Source organism: Nanorana parkeri, unplaced genomic scaffold, assembly GCF_000935625.1.
Source record: "Nanorana parkeri isolate BGI_ZX_2015 unplaced genomic scaffold, ASM93562v1 scaffold1208, whole genome shotgun sequence".
NCBI lineage: Eukaryota > Metazoa > Chordata > Amphibia > Anura > Dicroglossidae > Nanorana > Nanorana parkeri.
This window is the reverse complement of record NW_017307476.1, coordinates 27,168-46,983: the sequence shown is the minus strand read 5'-3', so window position 1 is coordinate 46,983 and position 19,816 is coordinate 27,168. Positions and strand designations below refer to the sequence as shown.

At 37.2% G+C, this 19,816-nt stretch overlaps 1 protein-coding gene across 1 annotated transcript in view; it reads left to right on the top strand.

Moving 5' to 3' along the window:
* The window catches only part of LOC108796994 (protein unc-13 homolog C-like), a 260,177-nt gene extending 244,852 nt beyond the window's left edge, over positions 1-15,325 (top strand). Inside the window, exons 21-23 of the mRNA XM_018568562.1 lie at positions 7,409-7,501; positions 8,567-8,726; positions 14,241-15,325. Coding sequence (XP_018424064.1) covers positions 7,409-7,501; positions 8,567-8,726; positions 14,241-14,523 — 536 coding nt within the window. The 3' untranslated portion in view covers positions 14,524-15,325. The remainder of the gene's footprint in view (positions 1-7,408; positions 7,502-8,566; positions 8,727-14,240) is intronic.
* The last annotated feature ends 4,491 nt before the right edge of the window (positions 15,326-19,816 follow it).

Sequence of the window (19,816 nt, the reverse complement as noted above, 5' to 3'; positions counted from 1 at the left end):
AAAACACCTTCTTCTGGTGTTTCCTACTCCAGTATATGATGCAGTCTAGCTCAGTACACAATATTAGTCAGGGAGAGCTTGGTGGGTATTTTGAACACGTGTTGGGAATCCCTTTTCGATGCCTGTGAGTCACTTTTTTTTAAACTCTCAAATGCATCTATACATTGGAACAAATCTTACACATCAATTTGTATAGTTTAGTGCTGAGCCTGGAATGCTGCTTGTGTGGCTAGATTTCTGCAGATTTAGCAGTAATAATCTTGATAATATAAATAGCTAAGGTTATCATCAGAAGATTATAAATGCATGTAAGAAAATGGATCTGAATATTTTACTTGGGCTTTCTATTCACAATAGGAGTCATATCAATTGTTAAAATGGGACAGTTAACCAACATTAAAAAAAATTCAACTAACAGAACATAAAATGACAAAGGGTTACATACTTTGGTAGAATGCCCCAACTCCTCACTCAAAACAGAGAAAACAGCTTCTTCTTACAGCACATATCCCTTAGCCAGATTAATCCATCTGTTCTTGTAAATTTACCATTGTTTAACAACTGTTCCCTTAAAACAAGCCTGTCAAACCTTTAAACAGGATTCTGCCAGATGGCTGGAAATAAAAGCTTTACTAAACTTGATATTCATTTAAGGTCTGAAATCTTTCCTCATATTTATACACAGAAGATGTAAAATTTGTCAACATCAGCAATGAAAAATGATATAGGGCATACTGTAGAATACATGTAACAGTAGGTCTTTCTAAGATTAACTAGTCTACCAAAGGAGCAAATTGAAAACTTTAGCAGATGCTCATTTGTTAAACTCATGATATTTTTATGCATCATTTAGGAATAATAATGTTTTTTATTCTTGAAACTCTGCATAATTTTACAATTAAAAACACTTGTAACAGTGGCAATGACTGCTGCTAGCTTTATAAGCAGCGCTATTAATGCATTAACACAAAAATAAGCAAATACACATACCATAATGATGCTTTAATGAATGTAGTTTATTTCTTAACTTTCATATTCAGCAACTTGTAGGAAAACCTGCAGCTTTGAAACTTGACTTAGGAGGGCTTCTGCAGTGCAAGGTGAATGGTATGAAATACTTAACTCAATTTAAAAACAGTATTCAATCTTTGACATGGGTTTGATTTTTAAAAAGTCAGGAGTAAATGATTAATACAGTTCTAAACTACTTTTCTCCAAATAAAGGGAAATATACAATTTGGCTTGTACTGATGTTGTCGTTGTAAAAAAAAATGTTTATGCAAACATACCTATAAAAGAAGACAGTACATAATCACCTTTTTCTGCTGTCCATGTCCTAGAACTCCTCTCCAAATCTGAGGTGCCTTCCACTAAAGTCTGCACTGAAACCAATTCTTCGCAAGTGTTGATGTCCCAAATTTCCCACAGTTCTCACTTGTTTCTCTCTCTGACCGCCACCCATTACAGAATACATTATAGTGACATCAGGAACAGCAGGAACATTTCAGTACAGACTTCAGAGGATGATTTTTTCAGAATGTAAGGGGAGGTGGATGGTATTGTTAGCAAAACATTTGAGTGTTTACTGTCTTTTTTGCTGGTATGGCTATGATGGCAGGATTGTCTGAATTCTGTTGAGAGTGGTTAACACATATCTGTATGTATGAATAGTTAAATTGCAACATTCATAAAATACAAAGTCAATAAATGCTACCAACTTAAGTGCAGTTAAGTCATAGACTCAAGCATTTCATCAATGAAATGTTATATGATGGTGAAAAGAACCAAATACGTATTTGAAGGTTCTACTGTGTAGCTGGAATTTATGCTGCATTGTGCTTTTGACTTTATTTCAATGTTCTTGACCTTATCCTCGTTTATGAATAATGCTGCCCATCATATAACTAAAAAAAATGACATTACAGGGCTAATCTTACAGAAGAGGCACATAATTTACATAGAATAGGAAAAATTACCAAGAAACTTCATCACAACTTGCATAATAAATTTGGGTTTAACAGTATATATTTTAACAGAGTGCCCAGCCTCTTCCCTGCATGTATTAAAGGCAATAGTAGTGGACTCAGCCGACTAAACATTCTACACAGGGGTAATTGCTATTGTAATTTTAAAAATATTAGGTAACAAAACCATATTTTTTTTAATGAAAACCATATTCAGAATACCATTTCTATAGTGACAAATGGCACCTCCAAGATCCTGCATATCTATTATGCTTTCTTAGGTGCCCTGGAAAAACCTATACCCATGGACCTTCTTTTGTATAAATATTGGAGCACCCCCCTGAACCCCAGACAAATGAGCATAATAAAGCACCCAGGGTGGAGGCTAAGCCAATGCACAGACTACTGGAGTTGATCATGATGTAGATCTATTACGTTACTCTTTTTTTTTTTCCTATTTCTGCTGTTTCTTTATTGAGTAACCTGCTGTATAATAAATTATAATTTTATATGTTCATTAACGTTGTAACCATCTAACAAAGCAGCCCACTTTGTTCAAATCTAATAGGAATGTTTACCAATTTTACCTGATGCTTAATCAATAAATAATTATCTATGCTTGACACTGACTGCTGGTGTAAGCATCAAACAGTTGAATAGACCTTCTCATTGCAGACAGTAAAAAGCAATATCAAAGCATACTAGTAATTTCCTATTTGGATTTTTTCAAACTCCAAAATTATGATTGTTGCAAACTGATTTGTAGCCAACCCAATAAAGCTAAATGTATATTTCCTAAGCAGAATTATAGTGTGAAATGTATTAATTACTTATGTATTCTAATGATTTGTTTTTTAAATCACTTGCAGTTTCTCCTGATGACAGTCACAGATCATGCAGGGTAGTAGGGAAGTATCTGTGATCACTGTATGTAGAAGGACTTTTGAGGATAAAACAGGGCAGCCACCAGAACACTGTGGGGTTAACTTGCTAAAGGCAAATAGGCTATTCACTTTGCAAGGGATTTTTTTGTTCCCTTAGCTTAGTGAATAAGGACAATTTCTGCTGACTTCTATCATCCAATTATGTGCAAGCAAAAATACTGTTTTTTTTTATTTTCTTGCACGTGATTGGGTAATCTCTAGTGAAATTTCACCACATTTACAAGCTAGGGCAAATTATCTTTCAAAGTGAAAACTACCCTCCCCAATAAACAGACTGTTTGCCTTTAGTCAATCAACCCTTTAGTAAATAATGTCTCTGACAACATTTTTAGAGCAAGTAGTGAATTGTACTTCTCCCTCCGCTATACAACTACCCATATCACCACTCTACACTCAAAGCTTAGCAGGATTCAATTCTTGATCAGAAATTGAACATAGTAAAATTTAATCCTTTGACATGGTGATTCATTTTCAAGAAAAAACAATATTCAAGGGGCAATAAATGACATGTTCTAGATGGCCAAGTCAAGCTTTGGTGCTCATTTTAGTCTCCCATGCCTGGGTGCCAAACTAGATTGAAATTCCAGAAGCAGTACAGACTTGACTTCATCCAATCTTATTAAACAGAGTAGAGTATAAGTGTTCTTTGCTGTTTTTACATTTTACTCCATGGGCTGATTCTCACGCTTGGAGCTGCAGTTGCTGCATTCAGATAAAAGCTATGGTGGGTGTTCTGGCTTCAGATAATGGAGTGCCTTTTATAGGAGGTATTCTTTTTTATTTACTTTGTGAGGTAGCAGGGCATAAGAGAAACGTTATCTGCAGGCAGCAATCCTTTGAAGAATGCGGTCTGAAAAATCCCTAAATGTGTTCTCCTCCTTTGCCTGAGGGATTACTTCAAATTGAAATACTTCAAATTGAAATGCATAATCTCTTTCTTTCTAACATTGTCTCATATTCTATGACTAGCTGCCAAAAGGCAGAACTCTTGTTCCAATTCTTTTTCCTTAAATTTCCATGCTACAGCCTCACTCCAAAAGTTCTCCAGAAGACTTCCAAAAGCTACTTCCTATTAAAAATATATAAATTATTTCTGCCATTTGGCCTTCATTTGTTTAGATGGGTGAGAAAGGTAATGGATATATTCTAATATTCTAAAAATGCAATGAAAACTCAAATTTGAACAAAATTTAATATCCCCATTCTACACCTGCTAAAACCTCCTTTAGGATTCTGGACATTTGCTTGCCATGCTTCCTATACTTTGCTAAAGCAACTCTCTCAGCTAGAGGTGCCTGGCCATACCTGTGGCAACGTCAAAAACTTTTTTACCACAGTCAGTTCTTGGGCTGTTTGGACAGTGAAAACTTTCTAATAGTGCTAACCGCCCACCTTACTACCTCTTCCACATTCCTATTGGCCAGTGAGGCTGCCCATCATATAGCCAATAAGATTGTGTGGGAGCACAGCATGTATAGATACATTTTAGACTGTTCTTACAGGAAAAGTTCCAACACTTCCTGATTCAGAATGGTCTGAGATTCAGCTGAAATGTTTAAATGCCTCCACTTCATACCTGCAGAAGTTTTCCCTCCCTTAACAAAATATTTTTAGGCTGGCTATAGACATTAGAGGGAGTTGGGCATACTGGCAAAATATTACTGGTTTTAGTCATCTGGGTTGCACAGCACGTTCCCAACCAACACAGGTTGCATTGGCAACTGTTAGGGTTTGTGCCAACAGGCTTTAGGCTTGTACCAATGGCATCAATTTGACATTATTTTGTGATGCTTCCGAAATGATTCAGAATTCATTACAGATGCATTTTACCTGCAGCTAACTTTTTTATGACCTGCAGTTGACCTGTTTCAAGCTGTTTTCTCATTTTCAAAAATCTGGGATTGCAAAAACCGTTTGAATATCATTTATGCTTAGGCCTATTGAGCAAGGTGGAGGAGCCACTTTGCAGACACCTTATTGTTCTTGCTCTAGTTCTGTGGTTATTATTTCTTCCTATTAGCCAAAATTAGAAGTGTTAGCAGGTAATTTAAAGACACTGGGAAGATCAGAAGACTGTGAGATAATGCCTGTGGTCAAACACTTAACTATAGCAATAGCAGAATATGTGACTGCTATAGAGTCTCATACAGTGAAATACATGTAATGTTCAAAAGATTCTGCTGTATAGTACATAAATAACAATGGACAATAACAATCAAACAATCCAACTCAGAGATCTTTCTTATACATAAATATGCTTGTATTTTAGGACAATGTTGGCATTTATCTCTGAATAATAATATTATATGTCAGTGGTGTCCACAGAGGTCTGAGATACCACAAACTGATCTTCATTTCATTGATCAGGTCACAATTACTGAATGTTTATGGCTAGGTCAAGATGATAACTTTTGTGACGCCGACACACCTTGATCACAGCAATAATAACTACATTTGCAAGAGATCAAGGGTGTTTAAATTCAGTGATAAAGAGTACAATTAATGATACATAGAGGCTCTCATGATTGTGAATGTCTGATTGATATACTATCTGTGTCCCCTAGCTACCCCTATCTGTTTTACCCTGGCATTTATTTAAGAATTATGAATTCTTGAGAAGCTGCACAGACAATTCCATTAATTTTAAAGGAGTGAAATACATTTTTTAAAAGATATTCTATATGTACTTTTGCTAAATGAATGTTGCTATTGCAGTTCTAGCATTTTTTTCTTTTCTATCTTTAATTTTTTTTTTGCATTGTGGTTCCATAGTCAGAATCAGAGAAGAGAGCATCTTTATTGTCAAATTGCGAAATAATTATTAAAACTTCCAAATATTGCTTTAGCTCACTAGTTCACTGAGTAGATATGGTACTTCTGAACTTATTTGTGATATGCAAATTCTTAATTATCTACAAAAAGCTGTAAAGTAGCACACTGTATTTAAATATTCAGTATTTAATTTTGTTTCTGATAGTAGCACTGCAAAGTATTATACTGACTCTGTACTTGCCAATATATTAAAATAATGAGCATAGTTACAAATTATACAACTGTGCCACATGTTTTCTTCCCAAATAAAACAACATTATTATTGGAAACAGCTCAAGGGCACCAAAAGGGCAAGGTGTATCGTGTCCTTTATGTTTCAAGTTGAACATTTAGTATTTAATTTCTTTCAAATTACCTTTATCTCAGTAAAAATGGTGTTTCCTGTTCTCTCACAACAAAGCTCTATGCTGATGTGCTAAGTAACAGCCACACTCCTCAGCACAAGTGTCCTTTCAACAACTTGTATTGCAAAGTAAGAGAAGGTGCATGTTAGGCCAGTTTTGTTACTTTGACCTGATTACTAAGAACATTGGGTCTAAATCTGGTGCCCATTGGACTGTCCAGTCATATTAAGACACCATGTACCACCACTGTAACAGGAAAGACTATTACAATTCTAACTTCAATGGGCTTTAAAAGGTCACTATGGATTTGTGAAATTTTTTTAGTCAGTGTCAAGAATATTGTGACAGTGTAACAGTATAGTCAACTTATCAATGGTCATTTTGGTTAACTGTCCACAGTGCCTGGGAAGGTAGCAGTGTCCACCCCTACTGTATGTAGCATTCTACTAAAGCATATTTTTTTCCACTGCTAATCACTTTTCAATAAGAATATATTTGAGGATTAAATTTGGTTTATATCTTGTTGTTGACTGTTTTGCAGCACTGTGATTCATAGGTGACAGATATGCAACACTAGGGCTTCAACAACAATGTCTTGCTTTGGTGCAGCTATTTCACACATGGCATCACTGTATGGTTTTGCAGCCGTTCCAATTTTTTACTCCCAGATTTCACACTAATGCTTTTACTGTGGCATAATTATATGTTTGGTGCAAGTGCTCAATTTCTTAATTTACAATACATTGGTTAAAAGCTACATTTATTGTATTGCTTTTAGAATTAGTGTGGTTAAGACATAGAAGTTAGATATACACCCTCATGTGGAAAGAAACATTTTTTTCATATCTGCTATTGGTAGATCCTGCAGTGTAAGGATATGTAAGAGTACCCATAAATATGAGATAAACAGCTAAACCCGATAATCTTACACTGCTTATCATCCTGGCAGATTATATGACTTGATAGTCATTATATGGCAGCTGATAGACTAATTGACAAGGACGGACTTGCAAAGATTCATAGATACATTTGCGTATGGGTCATGGATTGAACATATGTTAAAAAAACAAATCTGAATCAGAAGGGTGGTATCCTCTATTTACACAACCAAAGTAGGTAGGAATCTGAAATAAGGTTTTTTGAAATACCTACAACATATGTCTCTTGTATTAAAAAAGTGGACCCTTATATTTACAGGGAGGCGAAGAAACAGACAAGAAAGAAAACATTTTAACTGACAAGCACTTGTCCTTACAGTATATCCAGTTGTGGCTATTATGTTTACTGTTTGTATGGCTCTGACCTTTTCACTTATCTGTTTCAGGCCTGTCTTCAGAAAGTTCAGTTGGAGAAATTTCAGTTCAAGTGGATATTTTCACTCATCCTGGGAATGGTGAACACAAGATTACAGTAAAAAGTAAGCTGAAAATTAACAAAAGTCATCATTGACACATAAAATCAGAACAATTTATCCGGGAAGCAGCAAGCGGAAACTGTATTTCTGCAAAACACTTTTCATCCACAGCATAGTAGATTTTCAATTATGATGCATACCATCTTAAAAACTTTATTGTCCTCTTTTTGTTATCTCTCATTTGCAAGCAGTTTTTTAATGTCTTCATATAAACTAAAATGTTTTCCTACGTACAGCATTTATAAACAAAATATGTTTTAATTAAACCTTATTAAAAATTACCTTTCCATTTAAATCTACAGTGCAATTTTCTAAAAATTGTCAGACATGTAACTGTACATCATTATGATATAGAATGCTCCCAGAAATCTATTGTTCTACTTGTGTTATTGTCTAACTGCATTTCACTGATCACCTTCACCATCAACTGGAGTTTCATTTTTGTTGATATACTCTGTAAAGGTGGCCATACACTGTAAAGTAATAAAAAAACATGTACGATCTGCCCATCTTGGACAGGCAGCTCGTACTTGCGATCATCGCAAGACTGCCCTGCTGAGGGGCGGACTTCCAATGACCGCATTGCTGAAGGGGCAGTGTAAATTTTCAAAAGAGCTTTCATTTGAAAGAACATTCATTCAACTTCCTATTGGCTGATGGGGTCAAATCGACAATTGATTACAACCATAGTGATAAAAAACCTCTAAGGAGCAGGATGGAAAAATGTTCTTGTATGAATTAAATTCTAACCGTTCAGGAAATTCTATTCATTCCAAAATTGGACGTTAAAATCAAACAAAATGTTGTTCGACATTCGACAAGTATGTGATGCCATTATAAGGTAGTAAAGAAAGATCTTTTGTACGAACGTTTGTTCAGAAATCTGTTAGTGTATGGCCAGCTTTAGAATGGACATGGTGAAATAAACTGTTCCAATCCTTGCAATGTATGTTGTTTACCTAAAGGGGGTTGATTTTTTTGTCAAAAACTAGAATTACACTTTAAATTGGGTTTTCTGTGGCATGAAAAGCAATATTTCTGACTGTACCCTATTCTCTTTTGTTACAGTTGTGGCACTCAATGGCTTAATTTGGCAGACGACAGCTATGTTTCGGCCTTTTGTTGAAGTCTATGCATTAGGTCCCAATATGGCTGACAAGAAAAGAAAATTAAGCACTAAAACAAAAAGTAACACCTGGTCACCAAAATACAATGAGACTTTCCAATTGTAAGTTTTTCAGACTTTTCAAATAATCATTTTTTTGGGGATAAATGAAATATAGACCTATTTTTTTTAGGAAAAATGGTTTCCTGCACTGACAGCTGTTCTTACAAGTTATTTGACATTTTATTCTCCCTGTGTGTGCATTTCAAATTAAGAGAGCAGACCTGCAAACTCTATAGCCTTGGTAAGGCTAATTACTGGACTCTGGCAGAGTCACTTTAGCCTCTTCTTCCAGTTTTCCATTTGTATGTGCAGTTCTTTTCTCTAGTCTATTTTTATGGTCTGTCTCACTTACTAAATAATAAACACAACTATTTCTAAAATGCTTAGTAACATTTATTTTTATCTCTTAAGAATTTTAGTTCTTCAACTACAACCACCCCACACCCATCCTAATCGTTCTGTACCACATATTACTTTTTCTCTTTTCAGTATATTCTGCATATAAGATTTGTTGACATGGCAGTCTAATAATAGATTAGGAGTCACTGGCATGCATAGATCTAGATTTTTAATATGTCATGTGTGCTCCTGTACATGCGAAGAGTATCTGATGGCAACATCTGAGTGAAACATCCTTGTCCATGGCTTTTTTTCAGTGCCCATCAGACCTTTTCTGTGAGTAACAGAGCTGTGCTTGATATTTTAAACATTTGGCTACATTTGTACCAGTTTTACTCAGTTAACTGCACACTTGATAAAGGTATGCTCCAAATACATACAAGTCCTTAATGATTGCAAGTCACATAATTTCTCCCAAACACTCCAGCCAGCCCTATGGCTATGGACATTTCAGGCATAAAGGTTAAACCATCAGTATACTTTAGGATTTGTGTCATTTACATTTTGAATGTGCAGATCTTTTTACAGTTCCTAATGCATGAACTACAGCATTTGAAACGTATATAAGGAATGTACACTGAGTGGCCAGTTTATTATGACCACCTGACGTTTGTAGGCAAATTAGCTATAATTAGCTATAATTTCGCGCTGAAGTTGCTAGAGGGCCAGACCATTATAAATAGGGAAGCAGGTTGTTTACCACGACAGTAGAAGTGATTTTTTTCTGAAGATATGGGTAAACAACGCGATTTAACAGCCTTTGAACGTGGGATGATTGTTGGCGCTCGGAGCCATGGAGCGAGTATCAGCAAAACAGCAAAATCCGTTAAATGTTCAAGAGGGGCTCATTGTTAAAGTGTATAAAGATTGGACTGTCAGCCGAAAATCTGGGTCTGAACGTGCAAATTGTGGCTGTCGCCGACTAGTCAATGTTAGGGCAGAACGGAGAGTGGCAAGACTGGTACAAGACAATAGAAGGGCAACAGTGCAGTGTCAGATTCCTTGCATCACCTTTCAACATCTCCTTGCATCACCTTTCAACATCTCGTGGAGTCACGAGGCGGCCCAACAAAGTCATCTAGTGGAGCCATCTCGTGGCCCAACGAAGTACTGATGGGGTGGTCATAATAATCTGGTCACTCAGTGTATATTTAACATATAAAAAAAATATTCCAAAGGTGCGATTTTAGTGCTATAATCAAATGTGATAATTCTTTAACTACCTTCCATCCATGGCTGTTCGTGAATGGCCGGATGGACGTCTGCTAGGAGCGGGAGGGCGTCTTAAGACGTCCTGCCCCTCCCCCTTCTCGTGTGTGGCACTCAGCGCGCACACTGTCTTAAAATAACTTTTCTAGATGTTTCTATAAAACTGGAGTTGGTGTTGTTGCCATTATCAGACAATTAGATTCCTCTTTTTATTTTATAAAAACAGTGTAACAAAATTTCTGGTCAGTCATTATGGCGAAGTACTCCAATGTTGTTTCCATTTTTTCTACAGTTTTCTTCAGTCAGCTGCTTTTGATTTTAACCAAAGACTGGCAAAAAGTTATAGATGAAAGTAGTCACTCGCACTCCATGATATTAAAGGCAATGCTGTTTATTGACTGAGATCACACACATCTCCTTAGCGACGTTTCGAGACCATGCGATGGTCTCGAAACGTCGCTAAGGAGATGTGTGTGATCTCAGTCAATAAACAGCATTGCCTTTAATATCATGGAGTGCAAGTGACTACTTTCATCTATCTACATTTCAGTGAGGCATCCGTTGTCACCACCGCACCCACCCAGTTGGATTTGGGTTTTTGTCCGGTCAGGAGTGCGATGGGACAGGAGGTTTAAGTGGCAAAAAGTTATGTCTAACCACAGGTTAGCAGGGTAGATGTAGCAAATACATAACAGGAGCACTGCAGGATTTTGTAGCAAGCTTCCTGTTCTAGGATGACAATGCTCTCTTATTGTACTGTATTTGTAAAGAGGCAGAGTTGTCACTACAGATCAGAATGTATGTTACAGCTAAAGAACCCCCCTTTTTTTGTACAATGGGGGTGGTGTTCTGTAGTTCACATTGATTAACTGGGCAGGGTTGATAAGACTCCTTAAGATAATACTGCAGTGTTAGAATAGAACATAGGACAGAACTGGATTTCAGGTAGGATCAACCCATTTTTTTGCACTTATTTACCAAATATAACAATACACTTTCAATTATATATTTTAAAGATGGGCAAATAAGACAAGTTTGCTTGTTAGGTTTTTTAAAAGTTTTATCAGGATAAAAACAGATTTCTGGTCCTCCATCATATTGCATGTTCTTCCTAAAATGGTATTACAATTATGACACAGACTCCATGGATACACCCCCTCAGACAGGGTCATCTTTGTAATGAGGCATCTTGAGGCCATTGCCTCAGATGGCATCTCATTGGGTCACGTGGGGGACACACCTGCTGCCTCCTTTCCAGCCAGAACATCCCAGGTTGCTAAGAGCTCTTAGCAACCTGGGATTCTCTTGCCTGGTGTCCCACTCAGCTCACTGGCAACCAGTGGCATTAGTGAGCTGGGTCGGACAATGAACAGATCTACTGTGTACCCCCCATCCCCCATAATGCGTGCTGCCACCCCCCTTCCCCCATATTGTGTACCACTGCTGCCTTAGGCAGTGATGAGTCTAGGGATGCCCCTGCCCTCAGAGTTCTTCATCTCTCTAATAACATTGCCTGGTGTGAGACCCTCTCCCCCATTCTGCCACCTTCATGCTCCTGTTGTAGGTTGGTGTATGGCAGTTTTTCTGTGCTCCTGATATCTCCTGATATTTACATTTATCCTAAAACTCTTAATTCAAAAAATGTACAGTGTCAATGTCAGTGACAAATTATTTAGTTTTCTTAGCAAAAAGCAGTTTTACCATTACTGCATAATAATATTTTATAAGTAAAAAGTTTATAAACAATTGTATTTTTTTGTATTTTAAATTAAGCAGGACATTAGTGTAGGGTATATCAGTTTTTTGTTCCATGCAAATGTTGACTAAAGCACAAACTAATAGGCAATTTTATACAATTATCACATTGCTACAGGTGAATAAAATAATGACACACCCGATTTTAAAATAGTCTTGCCTGTAAGAGACTGGAATAATACAGATTTTTATGGAACAATGCAAACTGTTTTTACAAAATCACATTAGGCTAGCTATACACTTACTTACATTTTGCTATGGTGACAGCATCTAAATCCAGGATACCTAGCAGGCCTGTTTTATCCAGTTTCCATTTAAACAGTAAATATGACACTTATTATTGCTGAGTTTATGAGAAGCAGGTGTTTATCCCTATGGAAATGCCCCCAGGCTGCCTCCACACAGTGTTGTTGGGAGTTACTGCTGATCTCTATCATATGTCTGTTTTGGAGCTATTTGAAATTAACCACAGTGAGCTTTGTATCAGTAATTTATTGTACCATGCCTTTTCATTTCAAGATGTTTTACTACTTTTCCAATTAACTGACTGTGGTAAGTCTCAAATAGTTCTTATAAAGTAAATAATAGCATTCCAAGACATTCATTAATATAATCATTTGAAATAATATATATTCCCTCATTATAGGGAAAAAGCAAATAAAGATAACTCAAACATGGCAGTGCTTCAGGTTAAAAAATGAATATCATTAAAGCTTAACTCCAGCTCAAATGTTTTATAGAGTAGAGAAAGGTTAGAGGCTATATTATGTTCTTGCTGTCTGACAAACCCCATTTCTAGTAAAGTGACAAACCCCATTTCTTCAGACAGATGGCACAGTGTTTGATTGGAAGGAAGTGCAAGACACCCACCCCCTAGGGGATCAAAGAGAGAAATAAAAACCTTACAGAAATTTATATAGCTAAGGCCAAAACATTTGTTAATTCCGGGCAGAGAAGGGAAAGGTCAAAACCTATGTTTTTTTGTTGTTTGTTTTTTTGCCATCTATGTACAATTAGGGAGATTTCACTTTCTGTCCTGTAGCCACAAGAGAAATTGAGGTGCAGTGGTACACATAGGGTGTTAGTTAGTCTTACAACATATGAATGACAAAAGTTTCAGGTAACCTATGGGATGGTTTAGCACATCGCATCTTGATAAAAATGATAATCCTGTATGTGTAGGTATGGAGAGGGCCAGTTGTCTGGGAAAAAGTACTATACCAAAAAGTGCTGTTAGTTGAGAGCAAAGAGGGGAGAAAGAGATGAGGTTGAAGGAAAGAGAATTGGTGAGTGATGGTAACTTAAGAGGGGAGCAAGCATTCTCTGCTGTTTCAACACTATGTGGATAGATTGTGTGTTAGTGTTACAGAGACAGTAATGTGCAAAAGTGAGCTGCATCTTGAAAGAAAAACTAGGAACTCCAGGTGTTTAAGGCCTGTGTATATCGATCATATAGTTGGGTCATCAATTGCTCCATGTATCCAGTATCTAGATACCTAGATATCTGGTACCTAGATATAAGCTCCCTAGCTGAAAGAAGCTAAGATTATTTTGGGGGCAGGGGCTGTATATTCGGGTAGTATAGAGAGTAATGCAAGCCATGGAGAGCATTGTACTTTGGAAGAGGTTTTATGATCACAAGTGTCGAATAGAGATGAACAGAATGTAGTAATCTTCCAGCATATGACTAGCTATAGAGTCAAAAGTATGATTTGGAGATAAATCTACATTTCCATTTTGTTAGGTAATAAGGACAGTATAGTGACAATAGAAGGTTTTAAGGGTATAGAGATTAAAAGGGATAAAGATCAGTATTGGAGTCATAGGGCCTACTTCAATGGACAGTAAATATATGAGAAGGAAGGCCCATGTTTGCAGGATGGGAGGTGGTATCAAGGGCACGCCTAGAGTAAGGAGGTTAGGGGAATGGGGAGAACTGTGTTTCCAACTGTACCCATAATTTATGCTGGGTATTAAAGAACCAGACCAGCAGTCTGATAATTAGGGTCGCCTGATAGTAAAGTACAATCTTTTAAAATGTGATCTGTTATACCAAAGATAATCTTCATATTTTGTTAATAGACAGCTCAGCATATTTCTTTAAAATGCATTCAAAATGTTATGTTGTTAAACAGCTTTTTAATCTTAGTGCAGCAGAGGGTTCTGTAATATAGTCCTTGTGGCTAATTTCTTTTTGTTTGTCAATTACAGTATTCTAAGCAATGAAGAAGGGCCAGCAGCCTATGAACTTCACCTGTGTGTAAAAGACTACTGCTTTGCAAGGGAAGATCGCATAATTGGAATGACAGTCATTCAACTGAAGGGCATTGTGGAGAAAGGCAACTGTGCATCTTGGTATCCACTGACAAAGAACATCTGCATGGATGAAACTGGACTGACAATCCTAAGAATACTTTCTCAGAGGTCCAACGATGAGGTCTCCAAGGAGTTTGTCAGGTTGAAATCAGACACAAGGTCTCCAGAGGAGGTCTAAAGGGTTGCTGCTGCATGGGGGAATTGATCTCAAAGAAATCTTTTTAAATACAGACACAAACCATTGATACGGTGTTGTTCTTTGAATAGTGTATGCATGTGCAAATCAGTGGGAATGTTTATTCAATATGTTTCAGTGTTTGCTAGTACACTGGTACTATATTTGCAAGGTGTGTTAAAGAAAGAAGTGTATTTTCTTTTTATATGACTGATATTGGGCAAGGACTTGTTCCCATAAAGTGCCAAAACCTACACCTTAGAATTGAAACAAGCTAATGGTTATTTTTGGTATACATTGTTTTCTTACCAATTTTCAGCCTGGTTGAGTAATTAACTATTGATCATTGAGTTGTATTTGTTAAATAAATGTGTGTTGTCATGCAGTCCGTAATGTTCAAGATCTTCTGACCTGCTATTCTTAAACATGCCATCATTTATTTTCTTTGCCTTTATTGCATAATCCAGTTATTGTTTTGTTGCAACATGTTTTGTACATTGTAAATCCATTCCTGATTAGAACTATTCCCTTTTCATAAAAGAAAGGATGGGGCTATTTTATGTAGATCTAACACAACCTTTCTGGTATATCACTGTGAAGATAAATTGTAAAGATGCTTGCCCTTTCTTATACAGTAATATCTGCTGTGCATTCCATTTTCTTATTGGATCTTTCTGCAAATAGTGCTAAACACAATGGTCTCATTTCTAATAAGAACTTTTTGTGTTGCCTGCAGTCATCAATCAGATTCATGCTATAAACAACCTGGGAAAAATATGGTAGCTGCCATTGCTGACCTCCATCTGAGATTGCTAGATGCCTGCCAGTTAAGCTAATGCTCTCTGACCGGGAATAAATATGCTGATCAGAAAAGTCAGAAGTCTTTATCTGCATACATGTTCAAGGTCAGTGATTCAAAATGCTGAAGCAGGAGGCTGAACATGGCAACAAGGCAACCACCATTTTCAGAAGGAGAGTTCAAATATAATAGCCTCAAGGTCATTTTAAGGTACTGACAGCTACAAAAGAAAAATATGAATCTGATTTGCTCAGAATTCTCTCTAAAGAAGCTTTTTTATTACAATTAAGGACTGAAGAAATGCTAACTGTAGCTAATAGCAACCAGTCAGGTTTAACTTTTGTTTTTCTAGCGCTGGTTGAACATAAATGGCAAGAATCTGATTGGTTGGGGTGGATAGCACTTCTGCCTTTACCTTCCGTCAGGTTTTGTGTGCCAGCCCCACTATGCTCTGTAAGTCGAGAGTTCGTGTACATTTGTAAAAATACAGAAGAGGGATAATGTAAACCATTTATAAACCAAGTTTTGCTCGCACCATTTGTTCAGCTTCTCACACGGCAAAGGGTTATTTTCCATAAAATTTGCAGTATTTTTGTACTGTGTGGAAAAGAACAGAAAATCCCCTTTAAAATATCTCTAATTCTACCAGAGTGTATGTGCTTAAACCATTGTAATGAATACCAAGGATATTGCTCGGAACAGTGTGCAGCTGGGTGTTGTCTGTATCATTAAGAGAAATGACTTTTGGCAAGCCGGAACATGTTGCATTGTACACTTAGCTGCAATTTCAGTCAAGTGTCTCTTTTTAAAGAAAATTAAAATCCTACAGTTTGTACTTATGCAACATAAAAAAAAATGTATTGCACTGAGGCAAAAGTCTTGTTATGTAAATATATTTAGTGACATATTGTAAAATAAACAATGAAGAAAGATCGATTGATTTATTCATTTATCCAATCTAAAGAAAACCTTTCATGAGAGCAATGCAGGAGCTGGCACTGCTGACCTTCTTTGTAAAACGCTGTTTGCCTGGCTTTACTACCTGGAGTCATGACCTGGAACAATTAGGCAGGTCACATAAATTCTTATCTGCAAACTTGTTCAAGTTTAAAGTGGTATTAAACGCTCAAACTTTTTTTCTATGAGTCCAGATCAAACAAATCTGCATTGACAGCAAAGCATTGCTTTACTTTTTTGCCCAAATACTTACAATCATCATGTTTCTGAACAGCTGGTTCTTAGTCTCTCAGCTTAGCTTCCCTGAACTTACTGTTCAGTACAAGATCACAAAGGACAGTGCAGACACCAGCAGTTGTCCATCTACTAGCTTGCAGGAGGAAGGAGAGGGGGGCCAAAAGGGGAGGCAGTTACTTGTTTTGCTGTGTCTGTGTGTATGTGGAGACACACACAGTCTACTAGCACACATAAGGGTGGCTCCATACACTCCCTCCTTGAGAAAGGAGTCACTCTAAAACAGGAAGACAGGACCAGTGCTCAGGGGACCAGCTGCTTCTGCATGAAACGAAACGTTTAAATATAAAAAAGCCGCATCCATTGTAAATGATTTTATCAGCGTTTTACATTGCTTAAAATGCTTTTGACTTTAACATCACCTTAATGGCTCAGAGTATTGAAGCTAGTGGATGAGCATAACAGCCAGGCAACCACTTAGAGGAAGAACCCATTGTTGACAAAATAAAGCTTTACTATTTGTTATATTTTGTTAAAAGTAAATGACTCTGTTATGCATATCATATTAAATGTACTGTATGTATTCATAGCAATTGAGGAAGGGCATTCACTATAAAGAGTACAGTAATGTACATGTTCCTGTTTTTAGTCTTCTATTGGTTTGTAAACTCCAACTTCTTTAACAGTGAAGTGCAAAGCAAACAGAGAGGCTACTTTGAGCGAGATGAAACTGTAAGCATTACAGAAACTTGAAGACATGATGTACAAAATGATAAAAGCAAACAGTTAGGTATCTGTATACATTAGATGCTGTTTAATGGCTCATGTTGATGGGCAATGTTTTTCTGGGTTAGATGTGCATTTGGAACACATGTCAAATGCAGGTCAGCAAAATTCCATTGAATTTAATTGAGCCATATACATGGCAGCTCATGAGCTGTGCTTGACCTGCCTTGCATTCTGCTTTATTTGTTGAGTGTTGAGATGTGTTTGATCTACATGCAAAGCAGGTAAATGCAGCCTTCTCTTGTCAGATGCTGCCTGCATTTCACAAAAATGTCAGTTGACACAAGCTCTAATATAGTTTTTGCTTTCATTTTACAGACCTCAGTACTACAGAAAGCAATTGTGCTCTTTCTATATTATTGTCTCATTGCCCATTGAAGTGTATTTTTTAATCTGCTATAACTATCACAAAAGGGGATCCTTTCAAATATGTATTTTCTAGCCAAAATATGGCTAAAAATGCCACCTTCAGACACTGAACTCCAGGTAAGCATCTAAATGCATTTGAAATCCTTATATTGGAACAGATGCCTGCCTTACCTGCCAAATAATTTATTCAGCAAATGTTGTGGTCCATTCTGCACCTGCAGCTCCTTGGCCAATTATAGCAGGAGCATAGCTTGGTAATGCCCATACCCATATCTTGCTGTTTGGACAATGAAGCAAAAAAAAAAAAGAAACAATTGGAGAAAAATGTAAAAAATCCTTATTGTGGGATCATGGGAATGCTAGTGATCCCAAATCATGTAAGAAGATGCTGTGAAAGAGTGCATTCTCACAGAATTTTGGATTCTCAGTATTACCAGGATCCCACAGTAAGTCACCGTAATATCACAGATGCCTACAGAAAGCATTCAGAAACTGCAATTTAAGAAACAGATGTGGCCAAGACCAACTAGGTGACTGGTCAGGTGTAACGTGAGTATATTTTATATATATATCTTCCAATGTTTTATTATTTTATTGCTTTAACTTAGCGCATGGGAGTTGTTCTGTGACAAACCTGCTTTGTCTGCTTTGTTTTTAATATTGAACTGGTCAAATGCAAAAATGACATATGTGATGCAGTCTGTAACAGTTATTGGTTTTATGAGTTACCTCTGTTACATGTTAATCCTGCCACTGAATCAAATAATGTTCCCACTTCCTGGAATAGAGTAACAAAACAAAAAAAGTTTAAACCACATGAATAAAAGCTGACTGTTGGAAACACCCCTGTCATTATAATAGCTTTTTCCAACTTTCACTTTTTCTGAACAATTTACCTGCCTGTAAAAGTGGAGAAATATGGTAAGATACAAATATTTGGAATAAAAAAATATCTTGTGATACTGCTAGAGCTTCCCAGTCCACATTAATTAAAAATGATTTTGTCTCTGTGTGCAATATGAACACACTTTCCTTCCTCCTGACATTTCATGTTGGTTAATAAACACTTGATTATATTAATATGCTCAATTAGTATGAGCAAATGTATGTTATGCACTAGAACAGTTAAATAACAAGGAGTCTTTAAGTGATTAGCCTCAGATAAGTACTGATTCAAACAGAGCTTGTAGCAGCTTTACAGACTTTTCATGAACATGTCTCAGATGTCTCACATGTGCATTTCTTTCCTTTTTTTCACCCACATTTAAAAATGTTTTGCTTCTCCAAATAGATTTTATCACCCCTCATTCTCACTGAATTGTTTAACAGTGCTTCTGTTAATTACCTTTGTGTCTGTGGATACAGTATGACATTCTTAAAAGCTATTTTTATTTACTCTTTAATTTATATATTTCGCTTATAGGGTTTTGGTTAGACCCTAAGACTATGCTAAAGAGAAGTCCTGAATTATTTTCAGTAAGAGCAGAAGTGTTGATCTGCAGAAGGGTAATTAAACACACAGCATACACAGCAAACACAATCCATTGCTATGAATATTTGTAGAGCTTCTCTTAATTTACAAGTTCTTATAGATAAACCTCAGGGCCGCCGTCAGGGGGGTACGGCCAATAGCATTGTAAGGGGCCCCAGGGGGTGGGTGTGGCCTCCAAGCTATAATTTTTTCTGATCGAATTATAAGAAGTTGCATTTCCCTGGTCCCGGTCCCCCCACGCTATTGGTATCTTCCCCTGAAGTGTTAACAGGGGGGCGGAGCTTAATGTCCCGGGCAGAAGCGCCAGAGATGGAGGATGAAGAGCATGTCTGCTGCCACCTACCTGGAGGGGAAAGGTAAGTGTTTCCCAGCCCTGTAGACAGAGACCCCAGGGATGGTGGGGGTTGTGACAGAGACTGGGGGAGAGAGAGACAGATTGATCGACGCTGACAGCTTCTTAGCATCGGTCTCTCTCTCTCATGCTTCCCTCTCTCCTCTCAGCATGGTTGGTCTGTGTCTCACTCTTTCCCCCCTCCTCCTCCCCTCAGAGAAGGGGGGGTGGAAGAGTGAGAAAACACAACGGACACTGAGAGGAGGAGGGGTGAGAGTGGGCGACTGACACTGAGGGGGGTGAGGGGGGGGGGGGCAGAAGGACGGCA